Below are 17,891 nucleotides of genomic sequence, written 5' to 3' on the forward strand. Positions count from 1 at the left end.
ATCACAGATTCAGTCACTCTCAATGTCTGAACACTCACCTGCTGGAATAATACTGGAGTTTTACCTCTGTGACGAGACACAAGGCTTATTTAGGACAATAGTGAGGTCAGTCACATAAGAGTTTGGAGACCAGAGACATGAACAAGACACGCAGAGACATAGATGAGACATGAACGAGACGCTCGTCTACAGAAACCCAATCAGAATGAAGGAATTAATAATAGTTTTATTGTGTAATGTTCCAGTAATCATACAGCAAATGCGGTTATTCATACAGAAAATGTAAAGTAAAATTGTATAATAGTGCATATAGAATGAAAATATTATTTAAAACCGTTCAGTGGAAGTGGGCTTACCTTCGACTCGCAACAAGCAAATGGCTTGTCCTGACAGTTTGATCAAAAACAGTGTAACATTATAAAACTTAGTAAACGTGGCTATCTGTGATATACTGGAGAAGCCATTCGACGATGTTAGAGTACAAAAATAACCATACGAATCGAATATTCGATGAAGAACCTTTCCAAATAACGTTAATAAACATGAAGACCAATGCAAACACTTTTCTACATACTGTTTGTGAAGATCCACATGATGGTTCAGGCCGATTACTGCAAAACCAAACAGCAAAGAGTTCAAACGACTAAAACACCAATTACACTTATGATTCTTCATATTACATCTAAATAATAACAGTTGTGTCCATGTCACGTGACTTACTTGACAAATCTTGTGTTTGTGGATTTGAGCCCAACAGCAGGGATTCGTCTGATGATGACTGATGTGTTGTTGGGAATGAGAGCTTCATCATCAGTGTATGCTAACAGCAAAAAAAAACACCAATAAAATCCGTCCATCCGTCCTCCAAACCGCTTGTTTTAGGGGATTTTTGCAAAGTAATGTGTTGTATTTTCCTGTAAACGTCGGTATACGTTTGCGCACAGCCCAAGAAAGACCAATTTATTTAACTATATTTCATAATTTTATCAGTCAATTAAATAAACAGTAGTAACCTATAAAAACATCAATTAAACAGTCTCCTAATCACTTTTGTTTATTTTTAATGATACATTATCCCTTTAATGTACTATCATAAAGTGTGATTTTTTTCTTCAGAATTGCATGCAAAATAATATTTTCACTTGATCGGAAGTTTCTAATATTGGTTTTAATAAAAAAAAATGTGAGGGTTGTGTTCAAACAATTTTGAATTACTACATAATATTGCTGACTTTTTGCTTTGCTCTAAAACATTAGGCACTTGCTTTTTAACCATATATTTAATATATGATTAAATATATGGTTAAAAAAGCAAGTGCCTGATTTTTTAAAATGTTTTTATTATTATGATTATTATTTTTGATTTGTTCAGAATTATTTTTAAATCATTTGTGCAACATTACCCTTTAATTTTTTACTTTATTACAAATACATTCATTATTATTATTATTAAGAATACTGTAAAAAAAAAATCTACATTTTCCATTGTGCTGGCTTTGGTATGCTGGTGGTAACCACAACACTGCTCTGTGGTCTTATTATCCAGAAGATGAAAATATTATTGAAACATTAACAGTGAAATAAAATGCAATACATTTAAATCAGTAAATCTAGTTACTTGCTGTTTAATGCAGTAAATGTTGAATATGAATGAAAAAAGACACCCCAGTATAAGAAACACATCAGCTCACATCTTTTACTGATGCACATTAATGATTTTTACAAAATACATGTATGGAAGTCCTAGAGCCTCTGCATTCAGAAGTGCAGTGAGAACGAGGCTCAAGTTTGAAAGCAACATGAGAGGCAGAAGAAACGTGCCGAAAGCTCCAGATTTCTTAAATTAACTACATACAACTCTATCTCACAGTATATGAACATTAAACATGTATTATAAAACAAAGCACTAAAATAGGCTTCTTGATACAAAAAAATCTTTTATAATTTTCTTTTTTTTTTTTATCGTGAAGATCAGCCCTATCTATCTATTGAACAACTGAAGGACTGCAACAACCTTACTTTCTTCAAATGCTGTCGACTAGACAGAAAGCTGTCCAAACAACGGCCTCCTCAGCTTTCAGAAGTGCATTTCGGTCTCTAGAGCTTGGCTACTGCAAGGACAAAGATGACAGATCATAAAAGTACAGCTGAGAAGTGCAAAAATAGCTTATTAAATCCGTGGGGCTTCTGATAAAATGTCGACAGCAGTACGAAGCTACATTAATAGAAACGTCTGAATGAAAGTGTATTGAACCAGAGTGCAAGGCAGGGCTTGAACAGCTTTGAAAGTGAGATCCTTGGCATTTCAGTATCTACACGATCCTCTTTCCAAAAACAGAACACACCTATCGGTGTCGAACTTCGACACCACTGGAACTCATATTGCAAAATTGACTTTTGCAAAGCACCAGTAATAAATAGGCTTGTAAAAAAATGACTCAAAGACACGCTGAATTCATTATGTTCCAAATGATGTACAATAATCAGGATCTCGACTGCGCAATTTACGACAGTGTAGATCTTTAAAAAAAAAGGAGATCCGCATCCATAAAATGGCAATGGCACCTCCGTTCGGTAAAATATGGGTAGAAACAGCACCATCAATTAAAGTCAAATAAATTAATGCAATTTGATAAAAGTAGATATATTTTATGAAATGGAGATTACAAATATTCTGTATCAAACGAATGTAATTTAGAGCGACTCCATGAACCTGATGTTCACGCTGATGTGCTTCTAGAGTGTTTGTGGCACAGTTTCACAGCGCTGAGGTTAAAAGGGCGTGACACCCAATGACAAAGCTGCATTCTCTGAGAAATACACTGTGAAACACCCTGCCTCGACTCTAGACCCATATATCAGAATAGATGGTCGACTGAGGGCTAGTAATAGTCCACTGAGGAGCGATCAAACCCATCCAGGTGTTCCAGGTGTCCGACCCCTGCGAACTGAACGCTACTGACATTGGCAGGGTGTGCTGGAGACGCTGGATGAGTGTTGGTGGTTTCGGGTGAAGGCTGGGTCATCGCTGGCTACTCCACGATGGCTCGGTAGATGACGGGTTCGATGTAGTCGCCTCTGTACCTGGAGTTGATCACTCTCTGTCTCTTGCTCTCCTGGACCTTCTTCTCTCCAAACATGCCATCAAAACGCATGTCTGATGCCTTAGACTGAATCACACACATGCAAAAATCAGTGCATTAGTGCCCACCCACTTTCTCCAGAGCCATTTTTTCCCCTTTCATATTTACCATAGGGATTTTAAATATAAACCACGAACCCAACCAATCAGCAACATTAAACTTTTGAAGCAAAAAGTATTTGAAATACTAAAAAAAAATAAAAAGTAGAAAACTGTGTGCTTAACGGCTTTAATGAGGGAAAGAACTACAATCCCATGAAGCAATGCAAGTGAAATTATCAAAGTAAAAATGAAGAAGAAATGTAAAACTATTCATTTAAAATGGTTGACTAACTATAGAAATGATATATTTTAAGTTTATACAAAATATACTGTATATGCATACAAATAGTTAAGTATTTTATTTGGTCACTGTGACTGATTGGTGGAATTTTCTGTACAGAATCATGGGTAATGTAGTTTTTCACCATAAATTCAACTGTTAACCATGATTATTTTAATAATAAGTTGCAATAATGTGGACTGATGGCCTCACCAAAAGCATATACCATCGAGAAACAACCACATAGCTCACAGTAAGAATGTGATAGTTAATACAAGTTATCTTTAAAAATAATTTCCCCCATGGAGAAAATGAATGATTTTTTACTTCTGGACCACTCTATATGTACAAAATATTGAATTATTAATTGTACTTGACAAGCTCAACAACTGCAGAGAGCTGTTGTCACATCAAATTTTTTTTTTGTTTGTATTTTTACTTGCAATGTCCCTAACATATGAGCTCACCAGACGAGATTTGACTCTCTTGGGCAGCTCTTCATCTAGGGTGTAGACGTCATCTCTCTTAGCAGTCAGCTGCGATCCGTCCTCGAACTCCACCTGAAGAGAAGCAGTGGTTTACTAAACAGCTAAACGCAGACTGAACCTCTGGAACTCTTCTCTTAGACATTTACCTGGTACATCTGAATGACATGAGCTGCCACGAATTTGGCTCCATAGACAAGACCATCTGTCCATCTGACCTGAACCACTTCCCCCTGCGGTGGAGGACCCAGCTGAGCGCAGTCTCGGTTCTACACCAAACCATGCAAAATACAATATTTATAAAATACAGCTTTTTAAATATACAGTATTTTGGAGCCAATCATACACTACCCTTCAAAAGTTTTGGGTCAGTTAGTGCTTTTGTGAAAGAAATTAATACTTTAATTAATCAGGGAGGCATTAAATTGCTCAAAAGTGACAGTAAATTCATTTATAATGTTACAAAAGATTTTTGTTTCAAGTAAATGGTGTTCTTTTGAACTTTCTATTCATCAAAGAATACTGAAAAACTATGTCATGGTTTCCACAAAAATATGAAGCCTAGCAACTTTCCCAAAATGCCCTGTTACTTCTAGGTTTTCCATGCCATTGATAATTAGATAATCTACTTCCTAATTTCCTAAACTGCTGTAGAGAATAGATCAGATCTCACATCTTACCACAATGTCCTCTGGGAAAAGGTTATCACTGAAGGAGCCATCGTCAAAGTTGACCTCATAAAATGTCTCTTTTGTCAGCTGTATGACTTCACACTGGTAGTAGCGTCCATTTTTGTTCTTGCAGATGACCTTCTGACCCACGCTGAGCTCTCTCATGCCTGCTTTATTACGCTGCAGAGGAGAAAGAGAGAGATCACTCATCAAAGCAGCAACAAATATGATGGCAGTTCACAAAAGGGATGCACAATAATTGTTAAACAGTCATGATTATTTTGCACAAAAAATATAATTATTATTCATGGTCATTTTTACATTTCATCAGATTGAGTGCACTTTCACATAAGCACAAATCAAGAGAATGTCAACTTGCATGCTTTACTTGCAGATTTAGCTGCACAAACAGACTGGCTGCATTACACTTTTATTTGAGCAGAATATCTCAAAAGAGATTGCAAAACTCCATTGTACAAGTTTACTGGTGTTTTCAGCTCATATCATATTTTGCATTGTAGAGAGAATGTGTGTGCATGGTTTCCAGGTTGGAAAGATTAAGCAAAACACTGAGCAGAAAATGTATCAGTTTAAACGAAAAGCTGTGAATGAGGGATTTAAAAAAAAACTGCTGACATCTGGCAACTGCAACCATGAAAGCTTATGGATGCTTGTTATCAATTCAAGTTAACGCAAATGCCAAATTAAAATGAAACATTTTCACGATCATTAACCAGTGGGTAAATACTGCAGACGATTATGCTTAATAAATCAAGAAAAAGCAGAAACTGTGATCATGATTAAAATACAATTTAAATAAAAGTGATACACTATTTATATTTGAGCAATGGTGGCGAGTCTGAGTGCACATTATGCAAATGGCCACTGTCTTAAATGTATTATTTTTAATAATGGTTTGGAGAAAGAAAAAGTTATACATATTCTGTTCTATCTGAATACTTAAAAACACTTAAAAAAAGGATGAAGAGGAAACAGGACGAGACTATTGGGTCAACTTGTAGAGCCACCTGTAGCAGCCACCTTACAGTGCAGTCACATGTTACAGTGCACAGTTTCAGTGTTTCAGAGCGCAATACCTCCGATTGCACCGGCCCTTTGTGGCGGCAACAAGTGACATAGACGACGAAGGGCCAGTCATCCGGGTGCATGATGACGCCGGCGGCCTGTGCGCAGGTCGGGTGATATGAGGTGGGGCAGCGACCGTGAGAACACTGCACACAACAGCCCAATGTTTTCTTCATCCGCCGTTTGCAGTAGTAGCATTTCTGTAAGCACATACGAGGGAGATTAGCTCACAGGAAGACGAGGAGGTTAGAGGAAGTGAGACAGGAGGAAAGGGCCCAGAGTGCAGATATAAATAACACTGTGACTGCTTACACCAAAGCACTTCAACATCCTGCAGTTACAATCTGCAGTCAAACGTGTTGTTCTGTTACACAAACGATGTAGGACATGATTTACAACACATCGAGCTGTTGATTAATGGAGGTTTGGTGTGAAGCCACATCTCAGAGAAGTGAAATGTTGCAGTTTGAAAGGATGCCCAGTTTGCACGCTGCATGTTTTCTAGAGAAGGGAACAGAAACTCACCAGCTTGAATCTCTGTAAGGGAATGCCGCTGAGATCCACGGGCGATCGTTCAGCGATGTTCACAAAGCGAGCTTCCAGCACTGCCACTGCACACAGGACGTGAACCCATCTGCACACAGAGACACGTTAGGAACCTGGGATGATGATTTTTGCTAAGTATACAACATTATCTCGTCCCAAAGAAAACAGCAGGATGAAGCTCACAAAACCTCTCGATCACATTTCACTGTTGAATCAAAACATAAAAATAAGCAATTATATATTACATTTAGGAAAATTTTATTTTTAGGACCACTTACATTTTTACAATTGAACATTGTTTTCATGACAATAAAATATGTTTTCTTGCTAAATTACTGTAATTTGTTGTTTTACCTTTGAGTTTTTTTGTAATTATCATAGGGGTTTTCGCACCGGAGGAACATTTAATAGCTCATATAACTATTGACGGAAATAACTGCTTTTTGATGTGTTTGCACAACAGGAACTGAAAATGATTTTAGTTATAGAAAAGCCTTTAAAGGGGGAACTAAATTAGCTCTTGCTTGAGAGTAGGTCTAACCCAACACAACAGAAACTACCAGTGACGTAAGTAAGTTGATTGGTCGTATCACCGCACCTTCCTATATATATATAAATATTTACTTCACAAACTAACTCCAAAAACATGGAAAACAGAGACAGTTGGACCGATGTCAAAGTCCAGGCACTTCTCCATCCTCCACTTGTTGACGTTGCTGAATGCAGTCCTAGGGGAAAATGTAGCTCTCGGGGGACACCTCTGGTGGCTAGTTCCTATAACTACCCAGTGTGAAAGCCCCCTAATTTTTCCTCTGTGATGAGAAAATTTAAATATATTTTTTTTTCTCCTTGTTTTTGCTGTTGTAATACAGTAGTAAAAATTATGTTTAATTTAATTTAATTTAATTTGTGTTACATGAGCATTCCTAATGACAGTTTGGGAGGTAAATTCTTGAGAGATTTTATGAACCTTGCGCAAGACAATGAATGATTCCTGTGATCTCAAACCAGAATTGTGTAATAAGTGAGATTACATGAAAACAAAAGGTCCTGGTTTGTCTAAAGCACACAAAATCCACAAAAACACACTTCTAACAATTCGAGATCTGGGTAACTTCAAGGTCAGGGGTCCGTGTGTTTCACGGGACATCAGTTCTGCCCTCTAGTGGACTTTCATTTTACTTACTTGCCATTATTGGCTCTGTGCAATGCTCCACCTCTCAACGAACACAGACAGCAACTCTGTCAAGAATCAAAGATTCAAACATCATCCATTTACAATACATCCATATCAATGAACCAAGAGATGAAAGACCACTGTGTGTTTAAAGCAGGTGCATAGTAGCCCAAAATTATTTGGACACTTAAGCCAGACTTAAAGCAGAAACAAGAAACATCAAGAAAATTTAAAGTCTCAATTAATTTGAAAGAAAAATACACTGTTCAAGCAAAACACTGTCTGCTTTCATTGTATGGAAAAGCAAAAAATCCAACAGGTGAAAATGTCAAAGAAAGCCATACAGATTTCTAACACGCGAGTGAGTAAATGAGCACAGAATTTCTGGGTGAACTATTTCTGTAAGTGTCCAAATGTTTTTTTGGGCCACTATATGTCTGTACCTTGGTGAGGGCGTTGGCTTTACAGCGGGCACATTTCCAGTCTTTGGAGACTCTCGCTGGAGCCACACCGTAACAACCTAGAACAAACAGAGTGAATTAAACAGACCTCGGATTATTCAAACACACCCTTTACTGGCAAAATGTGTTGGAAACTATGATGAAATTCCTTATTTGTCCTCAGCATCATCGTGGGTGCATCTTGTAGTGAAGGAGTTTACATTCATGCAGGACACTTGTTCCCTAATAGCATATTTTCTTATTTAGAAAAAGCTTAATTTAAGGCATCATAATGGAAAGATAATACATTCTAGTCCATGTTATATAACCAGACAAACTACACTACCGTGATTTTTAAAAGTCTTGTATGCTCACCAATACTACATTTATTTGATAAATGTAAAAACAGTAAAAATTTGAAATATTATTACAATTTCAAATAACTGTTTTCTATTTAAATATATTGTAAAATGTAATTTATTCATGTGATGTAATGCTGAATTTTCAGCATCATTAATCCAGTCTTCAGTGTCACATGATCCTTCAGAAATCATTCTAATATGCTGATATGCTGAAACATGTCTTATTATTTTCAATGTTGACAGTTGTGCTGTTTCATATTTTTGTGCAAAATGAGATATAATTTTTTCCCAGGATTCTTTGATGAATAGACAGTTCAAAAGAACAGAATATAATCTATACATAAAGATGAAATGAACATATGACTCCCTTTTTGATCAGGCACCACAAACAGCTAGTCGATGAGGGGAAAAACCAGTATTGTGATAGTCTGGGTTGTCAGGTCAGTACTCACTAGTGTGCACACGGACACTGCACAGGGAGCAGCTGATGAGCAGACTGGTGCCGTCCTCCTCCAGGTGAGGTGTGGACGGCTGGACGTCTGCGCTGTCCTCGGTGGTGGTGGTGAAACATCTCTCTGGAATCAGAGGCTTGGTCCTCATCTGACCCCCGGGCAGCACCACGGCCGGCTCGCTCTCGGCCCCTTCAGACTGAACACAAACACATACACAGGACGTCATACAGGAAAGCACAGGAAGTGTCAGACACTTGATATACTCAGTGACAGGAAACAGATAAACACAGATCTCTGAACCAGGCCGGCGTACCCGCTGATGTGCCTGGAAGAGCGCGCACACAGCGCAGTACGGAGGCCGCAGACTCATCTCTCTGTTGTACTCTCTCTCTCTTTCTGGATTATACGGTCTGTTCTGCCACAGCTGGGCCAAAGGTCGTGCCCAGGCCTCCCCGTCCAGCCCATCCTCCTCTGACGCAGCCTGATCCTGCAGCTCTGCACATGCACATACAATCCATCACATTACATCATCCTTCATTCAGAAGATGCTTTTGCAATGTGATTTACGTTACATTTTCAGTTAAATGCGCAGTGGCTGGCAACTGAATAAAGCATTCATATGGCAACTTCCTGAAGAGTCCAACACTGTTACTGTGTGGAACATTTCAACATTGCTCTGTTTGAGTAACCCAACATTGCAACAACAATTAAACAAATTGCATTGACTTTAGGGCAGGACTGACATTTTGCACATTGTGCAAACATTTGTCATTCTGTTTGGTGGTGCTAGTGCGCAGAAATTACGCACTTCTCACATATTTTAGACTACAATGAATATTCTGTGAAAAAAATGATGTGGGGCGCACACACAAATATATATTATATACCAATTATAAAGCAGAAGTTTGCAAAGTACTGAGATTTTAGTGGACATATGTAGGCAGTGCATTGATCTGAAAAGTGGTCCATTGCACTAATGACAGATCACACATCAGTGTTAACTTAGCATTATATAAATGCTGTTTTTGTATATTAATATTTTTAATTAGCTTTTATTTTTAGATGTTCAGTATTCATTTTAATTTTAGTTTGACTGATTTTGTTGTGAAGATTTTCATCTAATATTTCTATTTTGGTTCAGCTTTATTTCAATTATGATTTTTAATTATTTTAGTTTTAGTTAACAATAACAACACTGCCACAAACTGACCTTCGTCACTGATGCTGTCCTTCATCAGAGGATGGTGCCTGGGGAGTCTGGGAAGTCTGTGCTGAGCTTCCACTGGGTGTTCAGCTTCTTTCTGCAGGACAACACAAACTCACACTTATTACACACACAAACACAAACACAAACACACACACACACACACACACACACACACACACACAATACAACAGGGTTTCCCACACAAGAGCTTGCAAACCCCTAGTGATTCATGATGGAACTGCATTTGGTTTGTGATGTGATAGAAATACCCAATGAAAATGGGTATTACAAATAAATAAAATGTGTAAATGTGCATTTACTATTGCTGTTATTGTTGAGTATTTACATTGAGTTATTGTCATTCTTTTCAGCACTTTCTTTTCTGAGTAAATTAGGTTTAATATATTATTATATTGCCTGGAGCGATTAACATCACTCTTCTACTGCTCGTGGAAAGCAGGTGGTGCCCAAACTTTTATTAAGAGGGATATTCATGCATATCATTAATTGATGGCAGGAGTTATTCATCAGATGATGAAGAGCGCTGTAAGCGGGCATATATCCAGACACGAGATGCAGTTGAGTGTAATTTCATCAATTGAAATATCTGGGACTGGCAGTAAAGTGTTGCTGCACAGTAACAGCATAGTTTGCTAGCATGAGGGAGTCTACTGAATCCTCCACAATCTAAAGCACATGCATTCAAGGAGAAATATGTCAGGAACTAATTTTGTAAATGTATTTACAATGCTGACTAATTTGCATTATAGAGTGCTGCAGGAATGAGTCCTAAAACCTTCTGGTTCCACTGTCAATGGGTTTTATAAATGTGTTTTTGGTTAAATGTCTGAAATAAAGTCTATGGTGATCACAAGCTCAAGATGTTTTCACATTTTATTCTACAACATAAAACACATCAATACACCCTGGTGAATTTTAAAGCTTTTACTTGTCTTAAAAAATATAGGCCTAATTGATACCAAGTGGCTAAATGGGACTACAGAGGCTGTCGGGGAAATAAACTAAACTCATCTACTCACTGGTGGCTTTTACAGTCTAATCACGCTCTTGCAAACTATTCTAACTAAAACTTTCAAGGAAAATACTTTTTAATTAAAGCACTGATGGAAGCTTACTGATGGTGGCATTGAAGTCATGCAACCATGGTGTAGTGTGTTATAGCCTAACTTTAGCTTTTTAACTTCGGTGACTGTATTTAGGCTTCGAAATTCATAAAAATTGTGTTTATTTGTGACGATTATCAAGATGAACAAAACATAAGAATCATAAACTTTTCTTGGTGACAGCTTACTTTCCAAAAGTGAGTGGAAACATACTATTAAGGTTTTGTCAAGGGAACCAGGGTGATGCAAACTTAAGAGGTTGTTCTACAAATGAACGTAATTCCTGCAGCACTCTATTCCTTTAGTGAACCAGGTGCTTAAACAACAGAGTCGGATGGCACATACGCACCTTGCTGTCCTCTTGAGAGTCGCTATCAGAGTCGCTGTCTCGGTCTCTCTCATGCCGAAAGCGTGGCTCGAAATTGCTGTAATCTCCTTTAGCGTAGCTGTGGACATGCAGCACCTCCGCGGGGCTCAGTGTTCTCTGGAAGATGTGCTGGACCGCAGGCGGACACACCTGACTGCAGTCGCTGTCTCGGTCTCTCTCGTGCCGAATGCGCGGCTTGAGATCGCTGTAATCTCCTTTAGCGTAGCTGTGCACATGCAGCACCTCCGCGGGGCTCAGCGTTCTCTGGAAGATGTGCTGGACCGCAGGCGGACACACCTGACTGCCGCCCGCTGACGCAGAGCTGCACCGCGACTCACCCAGCTTAAGGTTGATGGCGCTGCTGCTGGGTTCGGTGACGACATCATACGTGTGGGCGGAGTTAACACTAGGTTTGTGTTTAGGGCCGACGCTGATGTTGCTGGGTTCAGTGATGACATCATATGTGAGGGCGGAGTTAATGCTGGGTTCGTGTTCAGGGTGGACAGTGATGCCGCTGGGATCTGTGGTGACATCACAGGTGTGGGCGGAGCTAATGCCGGGTTCAGGTTTAGGGCTGCTGGTGATGTTGCCGAGTTCTGGTTGGACATCACAGCTCTGGGCGGAGCTAACGCTGGGTTCATGTTTAGGGCTGATGGTGATGTCGCTGGGTTCTGTGGTGACATCACAAGTGTGGGCGGAGTTAACACTAGGTTTGTGTTTAGGGCCGACGCTGATGTTGCTGGGTTCAGTGATGACATCATATGTGAGGGCGGAGTTAATGCTGGGTTCGTGTTCAGGGTGGACAGTGATGCCGCTGGGATCTGTGGTGACATCACAGGTGTGGGCGGAGCTAATGCCGGGTTCAGGTTTAGGGCTGCTGGTGATGTTGCCGAGTTCTGGTTGGACATCACAGCTCTGGGCGGAGCTAATGCTGGGTTCATGTTTAGGGCTGATGGTGATGTTGCTGGGTTCTGTGGTGACATCACAGGGGTGGGCGGAGTTAACACTGGGTTCGTGTTTAGGGTCGACGATGATGCTGCTGAGTTTTGGTTGGACATCACAGCTGTGGGCGGAGCTAATGCTGGATTCGTGTTCACTGACAGTGATGTTGGTAGGTTCTGGTTGGGCATCCCAGGTGTGGGCGGAGTTAACACTGGGTTCGTGTTTAGGGTCGATGATGTTGCTCAGTTCTGGCTGGACATCACAGCTGTGGTCGGAGCTAATGCTGGGTTCATTTTCAGCTTTGATGGTGATGTCGGTGGGTTCTGGTTGGGCATCACAGCTGTGGGCGGAGTTAATGCTGAGTTCTTTTTCAGCACTGATGGTGCTGTCACTGGGTTCTGGTTGGACCTCACAGCTGTGGGCGGAGCCAATGCTGGGTTCATGTTCAGCGCTGATGGTGATGTCACTGGGTTCTGTGGTGACATCACAGGTGTGGGCGGAGTTAATGCCAGGTTTGTGTTTAGGGCTGACCGCGATGTCGTTGGGTTCTGGTTGGACATCATAGGTATGGGAGGAGTTAATGCCAGGCTCACTTGGACTAGGGATGATGGTATCTATAGTGTTGTCGCTGGGTTCAGCAGAGACATCACAGGTGTGGGCGGAGTAAATGCCATGTAGAGAGGAGATACTGCTGGTTACAAATATGAGAGGCGTGACGTCAGTGGCAGGGATGTCACTGGAACACGAATAGGCCATGATGTCACTCTGCTGCGCATCAGTGAGGTCACCGCTTGGAGTGATGTCATCGGGCTTGCTTTGGACATCACAGCTTTGAGTGACGTGTTCGGACTGAGAGGTGACATCAATGCTCGGAGCCTCATCATCAGCGATGCTGTTTGTGGATTGTGAGGATGAGGTGACGTTGTTGGGTTCAGAGGGAGTGACATCATCTCTTTGCTGCATTGTGATATCACTGCTGGAGGTGGGGTTTGATGGCGAGAGCTCCACCTCCATGCAGGGAGGGGCTTGATTCTCTTGCTGTTGTGGAGGGGGCGTGTGTGTCTCCATCGTCTCCTCAGCTTGCGCATAACCTGCAGAAATACACATTGGCTGTTTTAGCCTTTTTATTACAGCGTCGCTGGTGTATCATTTGCTGTATATGAGGCTCTACCTGGGTCATCGGAGATGGATTGTTCATTCTTGTCATCTGTCTCAGTCTGGCTGAGTTTGGCTTTCTTCTTCTCAACTTCCTCCTCTTTTTCTAACTTCACTTGATTGTCGTCAGGGCTGGGTCTGAGCCGTTTCTGCCCCACATTCTGCTTTGGAGTGCTACTGTATGAAGAGAAGGGAAATCAGAGGATTAAAAAAAACACGTTTTTCATGAACCATCACCACTGTGCTCTCTAAAGCATAAGATGTAGCCCTCAGGAGAAATGCGACAAATTGTGTTATACCGTAAAAATTAAAGAGCATGTTTATAGTATACTTACTGTCGGTAAGTATTTACTGAAAGGCAAAATGCATGTTTTACATTTTCAATTAAACTAGTTTTAGAAATTTTGTATTCTAGTCAATTACTATATCTTTTAGCATATCTCTAATAATAATATTTTGAAAAAGCTTTTATTTTTATATTTTCAGCTTTCATACAAATTTCAGTTCCCTTTCATGGGAACTTCGAACTGCGTCCTCTAGGGGTCGCTATGGGGAATGCCTCGTCGTGACCCGTGTCTGAAGCATACATTGAAAAAACACCAACTCGTTGGCCGCTCGACTTGCAGTGCTTATTTCACTCGTCGATATCAGAATCAGAATCAGAATCAGAATTAGCTTTATTCGTCAGGTGTGCAAACACACGAGGAATTTGTTGTGGTTTTTTAAGGTGCTCCTGGTACATACATACATGGATACATACATACATCCACATCTGCCTTGAGAAAAGAAAAAACAAAACAAAAATGGCTGCTTCCAATTTTCCTGTAAGAGAAAAAGTTTTTTTTTTCTTTTGTGAGGAAAAGGAAGTTAATGGTAAGATGAGAGGGAGGATAAAACAACAAAATACCCTTTTCTGGTAGCAGAATGAGGATAATTGAATTTTCTTCTCTTTTCCTTTTGGTTAAGTTAGGTTTAGAAGGTGGTTCTAAACCGGAGTTTGGAAATGGGTATTTCTAAATACCAGGACTGTGGTTATTAAAATTCCTTCGGGTGAAGGGAAAATAATAATAATGACAGTATTGGTTTCTTAGCTGTTAAGATTGACACCGTCCACCAATTAGATCGCTCCTAGAGACACTGCGTCCTCTAGGTTTCTTGCCATGCTGCGGACACAAGCTTCAGACGAAGAAGTGAATGATGTGTGCTCCCGGCGCCTATTTATACTATAGTCGCACCGGTAGTGACATCATGGCTGTCGCCGGCCAACGAGTTGGTGTTTTTTCAATGTATGCTTCAGACACGGGTCACGATGAGGCGTTCCCCATAGCGACCCCTAGAGGACGCAGTGTCTCGTTCCCTACTCAGGGAACCATGGTTACATAAGTAACCTGAGACGTTTTATTTGGTTATGTGCATTTGTCTTTTTTTTACTTTGTTTTTTTTATATTTCTATTTAGCTTTTAATTTTTATTTCAGTTTTAGCAATTAAGTAATAAGTTAGTAATAACTTAGTTGCCAATGCAACATTTCTAACCTTCGTCCAAGTTTGTTTTCACTTGCTGTTTTATTTAAGCTCTACTGCAAAGAACGGAAACATTTTTTAATAGTTTTAGTCTTAGTTAAAACAACACTGCTTCATATAATAATGCTTAATGAAAATTTGTGTTCTTAATATGTTTTATTGTGTTGTAACCATTATATAAAAACAATAAGGCACTTGACGTCACATTGTATTGTACGTCACTTTGCTGCATGCCATACCTAACAACACTCCTCAGTTGTCACTATACACACACAATACAGCATAACGTGAATAGTGCTGTACAAATACATTCACATAGCCACTAAAAAATTTAAAAGACTGATCTTGAGATTTTAATAATCGTCATCAGGATCCATAAAATAAAACGGAACAATAAATGAAGTCCTTTGGGTTTCTGTGTGTAGTTGACAATGTTTTTTTTCCCCCTGAAGAAAAGCTCCTTCTATGTCCATAAAGTTTTGCAGTGGTTAGATTTGTATAGAAACATGTAATAGCCAAAAAATTTTTGGAATTATGTGAATGAGTACTTGAGCACTTCACATTCATAATGCACTGTGTCAGCAAATGAACCACAGACTAAAAGCAAAGCAAACTCCTATCAGCATCTGAGATGGAGACTGCGAAAATGGCCACATATTTTCTTTTTACACACCTGTTGATCTGCTCGGAGGTGCTGCTTGGTTCTTCATCACTAACAGGCTTCTTCTCCTCTACCTCCGGACCTCCTTTCTCTGCTTCTACTTTCTCCTTTGCACCATCTGTTTCACTTTTCAACATTTCAGTCTTGTCCTCCTCATCACCGTCCGTGTTTGCTTTCTGCTCCTCTCCAGCCTCTGCTTCTCCTATCTTCTCCTGTGTTTCTGCTTTGCTGCTATCGCTGAGCTCTCCTGTCTCATTCTCGGTCTTTCCATCTGTCAGGACCTCTGCTGCCTCTGGCGTGGGCTTTGAGTGGTCGATGGGTGCACTGTCCTTTCCTGCTTTCCAAAGTTTATAGCGTTCCGGCTGGAACTTGCGCACAAACACATCCATGGATATCTTCACCATGTCCTTCCGGCAGGAACACTGAGAAAGAGACGCACATCAACAAACAAAAACATACCTGCGGTACCATACTTGCACTCATACTTGTACTCCAACTCAAAACTGAGGGAACGCGATATATGCGAAATATCATACTAATGTCGCCAGCTTTCCATAATCGATCCAGCGCTGGGTGGCGAAGTTGGTGGATTCTGCACAGTTGAAGCCATGGTTAAACCCAGCGTGATATCCATACGGGAAGGTCACAATGAACTGGCCTGCTTCCTGTGTGACCTGATGAATAGAGTAGAAAGAAGACAAATCGTGAGATAAAATCAGGCATGACAGGATAAGATAATAAAAATCAAGCATCTGACCTTCTCAAAGGGTATCCCATACTTCCTCAGAATAGATGGTGAAATTAAAGTCATTTTGTGTCGCAGGAAGGCTTCACAACTTTGGGCACTTCCGGGGAAAAATCCTGCATGAATGAAAATTAAAAGAGTACTGAGTTAATTAATGAGCAGCTGAAGAGGAACAGGAACTAATGATATGTTTTCAGAAGACCACTGTACCTTTAGCAAGACGCTCTAATCGCTTCCCATGTTCTGGAGGCACAATGTACCTGTAGAAGAGCCCGTTTTCAATTCAAGACCAAGTAATAATGCTTTTAAAATCTCTTTAGGACAGTATGAATAGTATTAGGGTCAGTTAGCTTTTTCAAGCTGAAAAAAGTCTCATTTGCTCACCAAGGCTGCATTTATTTGATCTGATATATGATTACAACTTAAAATAACTGCTTTCTATTTTCATATATATAAAATTTAATTTATTCCTGTGATCAAAGCTGAATTTTCAGCATCATTACTCCAGTCTTCAGTGTCACATGATCCTTCAGAAATCATTCTAATATGCTGATTTGCTGCTCGAGAAACATTTCTGATTATTATCAATGTTGAAAACAGTTGTGCCGCTTCATAATTTTGTGGAAGCATGATGCATTGTTTTTCAGGAATCTTTGATGAATAGAAAGTTCAAATAGAAATATTTTATAACATTATAGATGTCTTCATTATCACTTTTGATCAATGTAATGCATCCTTGCTGAATATTAATTTCTTCAAAAACAAAACCTTGAATGGTCGTGAATATGAACAAATGAGCTTGTTTTTAAATGAAACTGCCAAAAAGTCTCAGATCCTGGTTTGAATCAATGTAATGACTATTGGTCGACCGATATATCGCCAAGGCCAATATATCGGCCGATATTTGGCATTTTTCAAATATCGGCATCGGCTGATGTGTTCGAGGCGGGACCTTTATTTTGACGGCGCTGAGAGCGGCAGCGCCTGAACACAGAGTGCTCACATTCTTCCCCTTGTTCGCCGTTGTCGTTAACAGTTCTGTCTAATACGGATAGAAGTCTGCCTAATAATCAGATAGAAAGGAAATTAAAATGTATACAAAGTATTATATTATTAGTAATAGAAAGGCAAACATTATAATACTTTCTCGTTTGCCGTCAGCATTGAGCAAATACGCATTTATATCATTTAAACAAATCTTTGAATGAATAATGAACATTTAATTTCACAAACCTTGCAAACTTAGTCGAATCCAGTTGTGAGATCTTGTGAAGTGTGCATGTGACCTGCATGATCGCGTGTTCTCTGCGTGACGGTCGGTCTGTGCAAATTGAATGCTGACAGGTGGACAGTTCAGCCTCACTGAAGACGCGCGATCGTAAACTCGTGATTTCAAATTATGCTGCGCTTTATGCATTTGCCCACTGTCATATTCATGTAATTTTCACTGTGTGCTGTATGTAAAATGAGTGTTACCTTGGCTTT

General features: G+C 39.9%; 1 protein-coding gene across 6 annotated transcripts in view; it reads right to left on the minus strand.

Moving 5' to 3' along the window:
* Positions 1-1,488: 1,488 nt before the first annotated feature.
* The window catches only part of kdm4aa (lysine (K)-specific demethylase 4A, genome duplicate a), a 19,733-nt gene continuing 3,330 nt past the window's right edge, over positions 1,489-17,891 (minus strand). The window contains exons 6-24 of one of the 6 annotated variants that reach the window (XM_016483878.1): positions 16,617-16,666; positions 16,419-16,522; positions 16,198-16,335; positions 15,674-16,083; positions 13,495-13,655; positions 12,861-13,414; positions 11,679-12,785; positions 11,364-11,531; positions 9,894-9,984; positions 8,997-9,178; positions 8,684-8,879; positions 7,873-7,949; positions 7,439-7,494; positions 6,232-6,340; positions 5,718-5,906; positions 4,630-4,800; positions 4,099-4,218; positions 3,932-4,024; positions 1,489-3,170 (exon numbers count right to left, since the gene is read on the minus strand). In XM_016483878.1, the coding sequence (XP_016339364.1) occupies positions 3,033-3,170; positions 3,932-4,024; positions 4,099-4,218; positions 4,630-4,800; positions 5,718-5,906; positions 6,232-6,340; positions 7,439-7,494; positions 7,873-7,949; positions 8,684-8,879; positions 8,997-9,178; positions 9,894-9,984; positions 11,364-11,531; positions 11,679-12,785; positions 12,861-13,414; positions 13,495-13,655; positions 15,674-16,083; positions 16,198-16,335; positions 16,419-16,522; positions 16,617-16,666 (4,114 nt within the window). In that variant the 3' untranslated portion in view covers positions 1,489-3,032. Of the gene's footprint in view, positions 3,171-3,931; positions 4,025-4,098; positions 4,219-4,629; positions 4,801-5,717; positions 5,907-6,231; positions 6,341-7,438; positions 7,495-7,872; positions 7,950-8,683; positions 8,880-8,996; positions 9,179-9,893; positions 9,985-11,363; positions 11,532-11,678; positions 13,415-13,494; positions 13,656-15,673; positions 16,084-16,197; positions 16,336-16,418; positions 16,523-16,616; positions 16,667-17,891 lie in introns of all 6 variants that reach the window. The other 5 variants (XM_016483881.1, XM_016483879.1, XM_016483880.1 and 2 more) reach the window with 5 other exon arrangements.

This window comes from Sinocyclocheilus anshuiensis, unplaced genomic scaffold (assembly GCF_001515605.1).
Source record: "Sinocyclocheilus anshuiensis isolate Anshui unplaced genomic scaffold, SAMN03320099.WGS_v1.1 scaffold958, whole genome shotgun sequence".
Taxonomy (NCBI): domain Eukaryota; kingdom Metazoa; phylum Chordata; class Actinopteri; order Cypriniformes; family Cyprinidae; genus Sinocyclocheilus; species Sinocyclocheilus anshuiensis.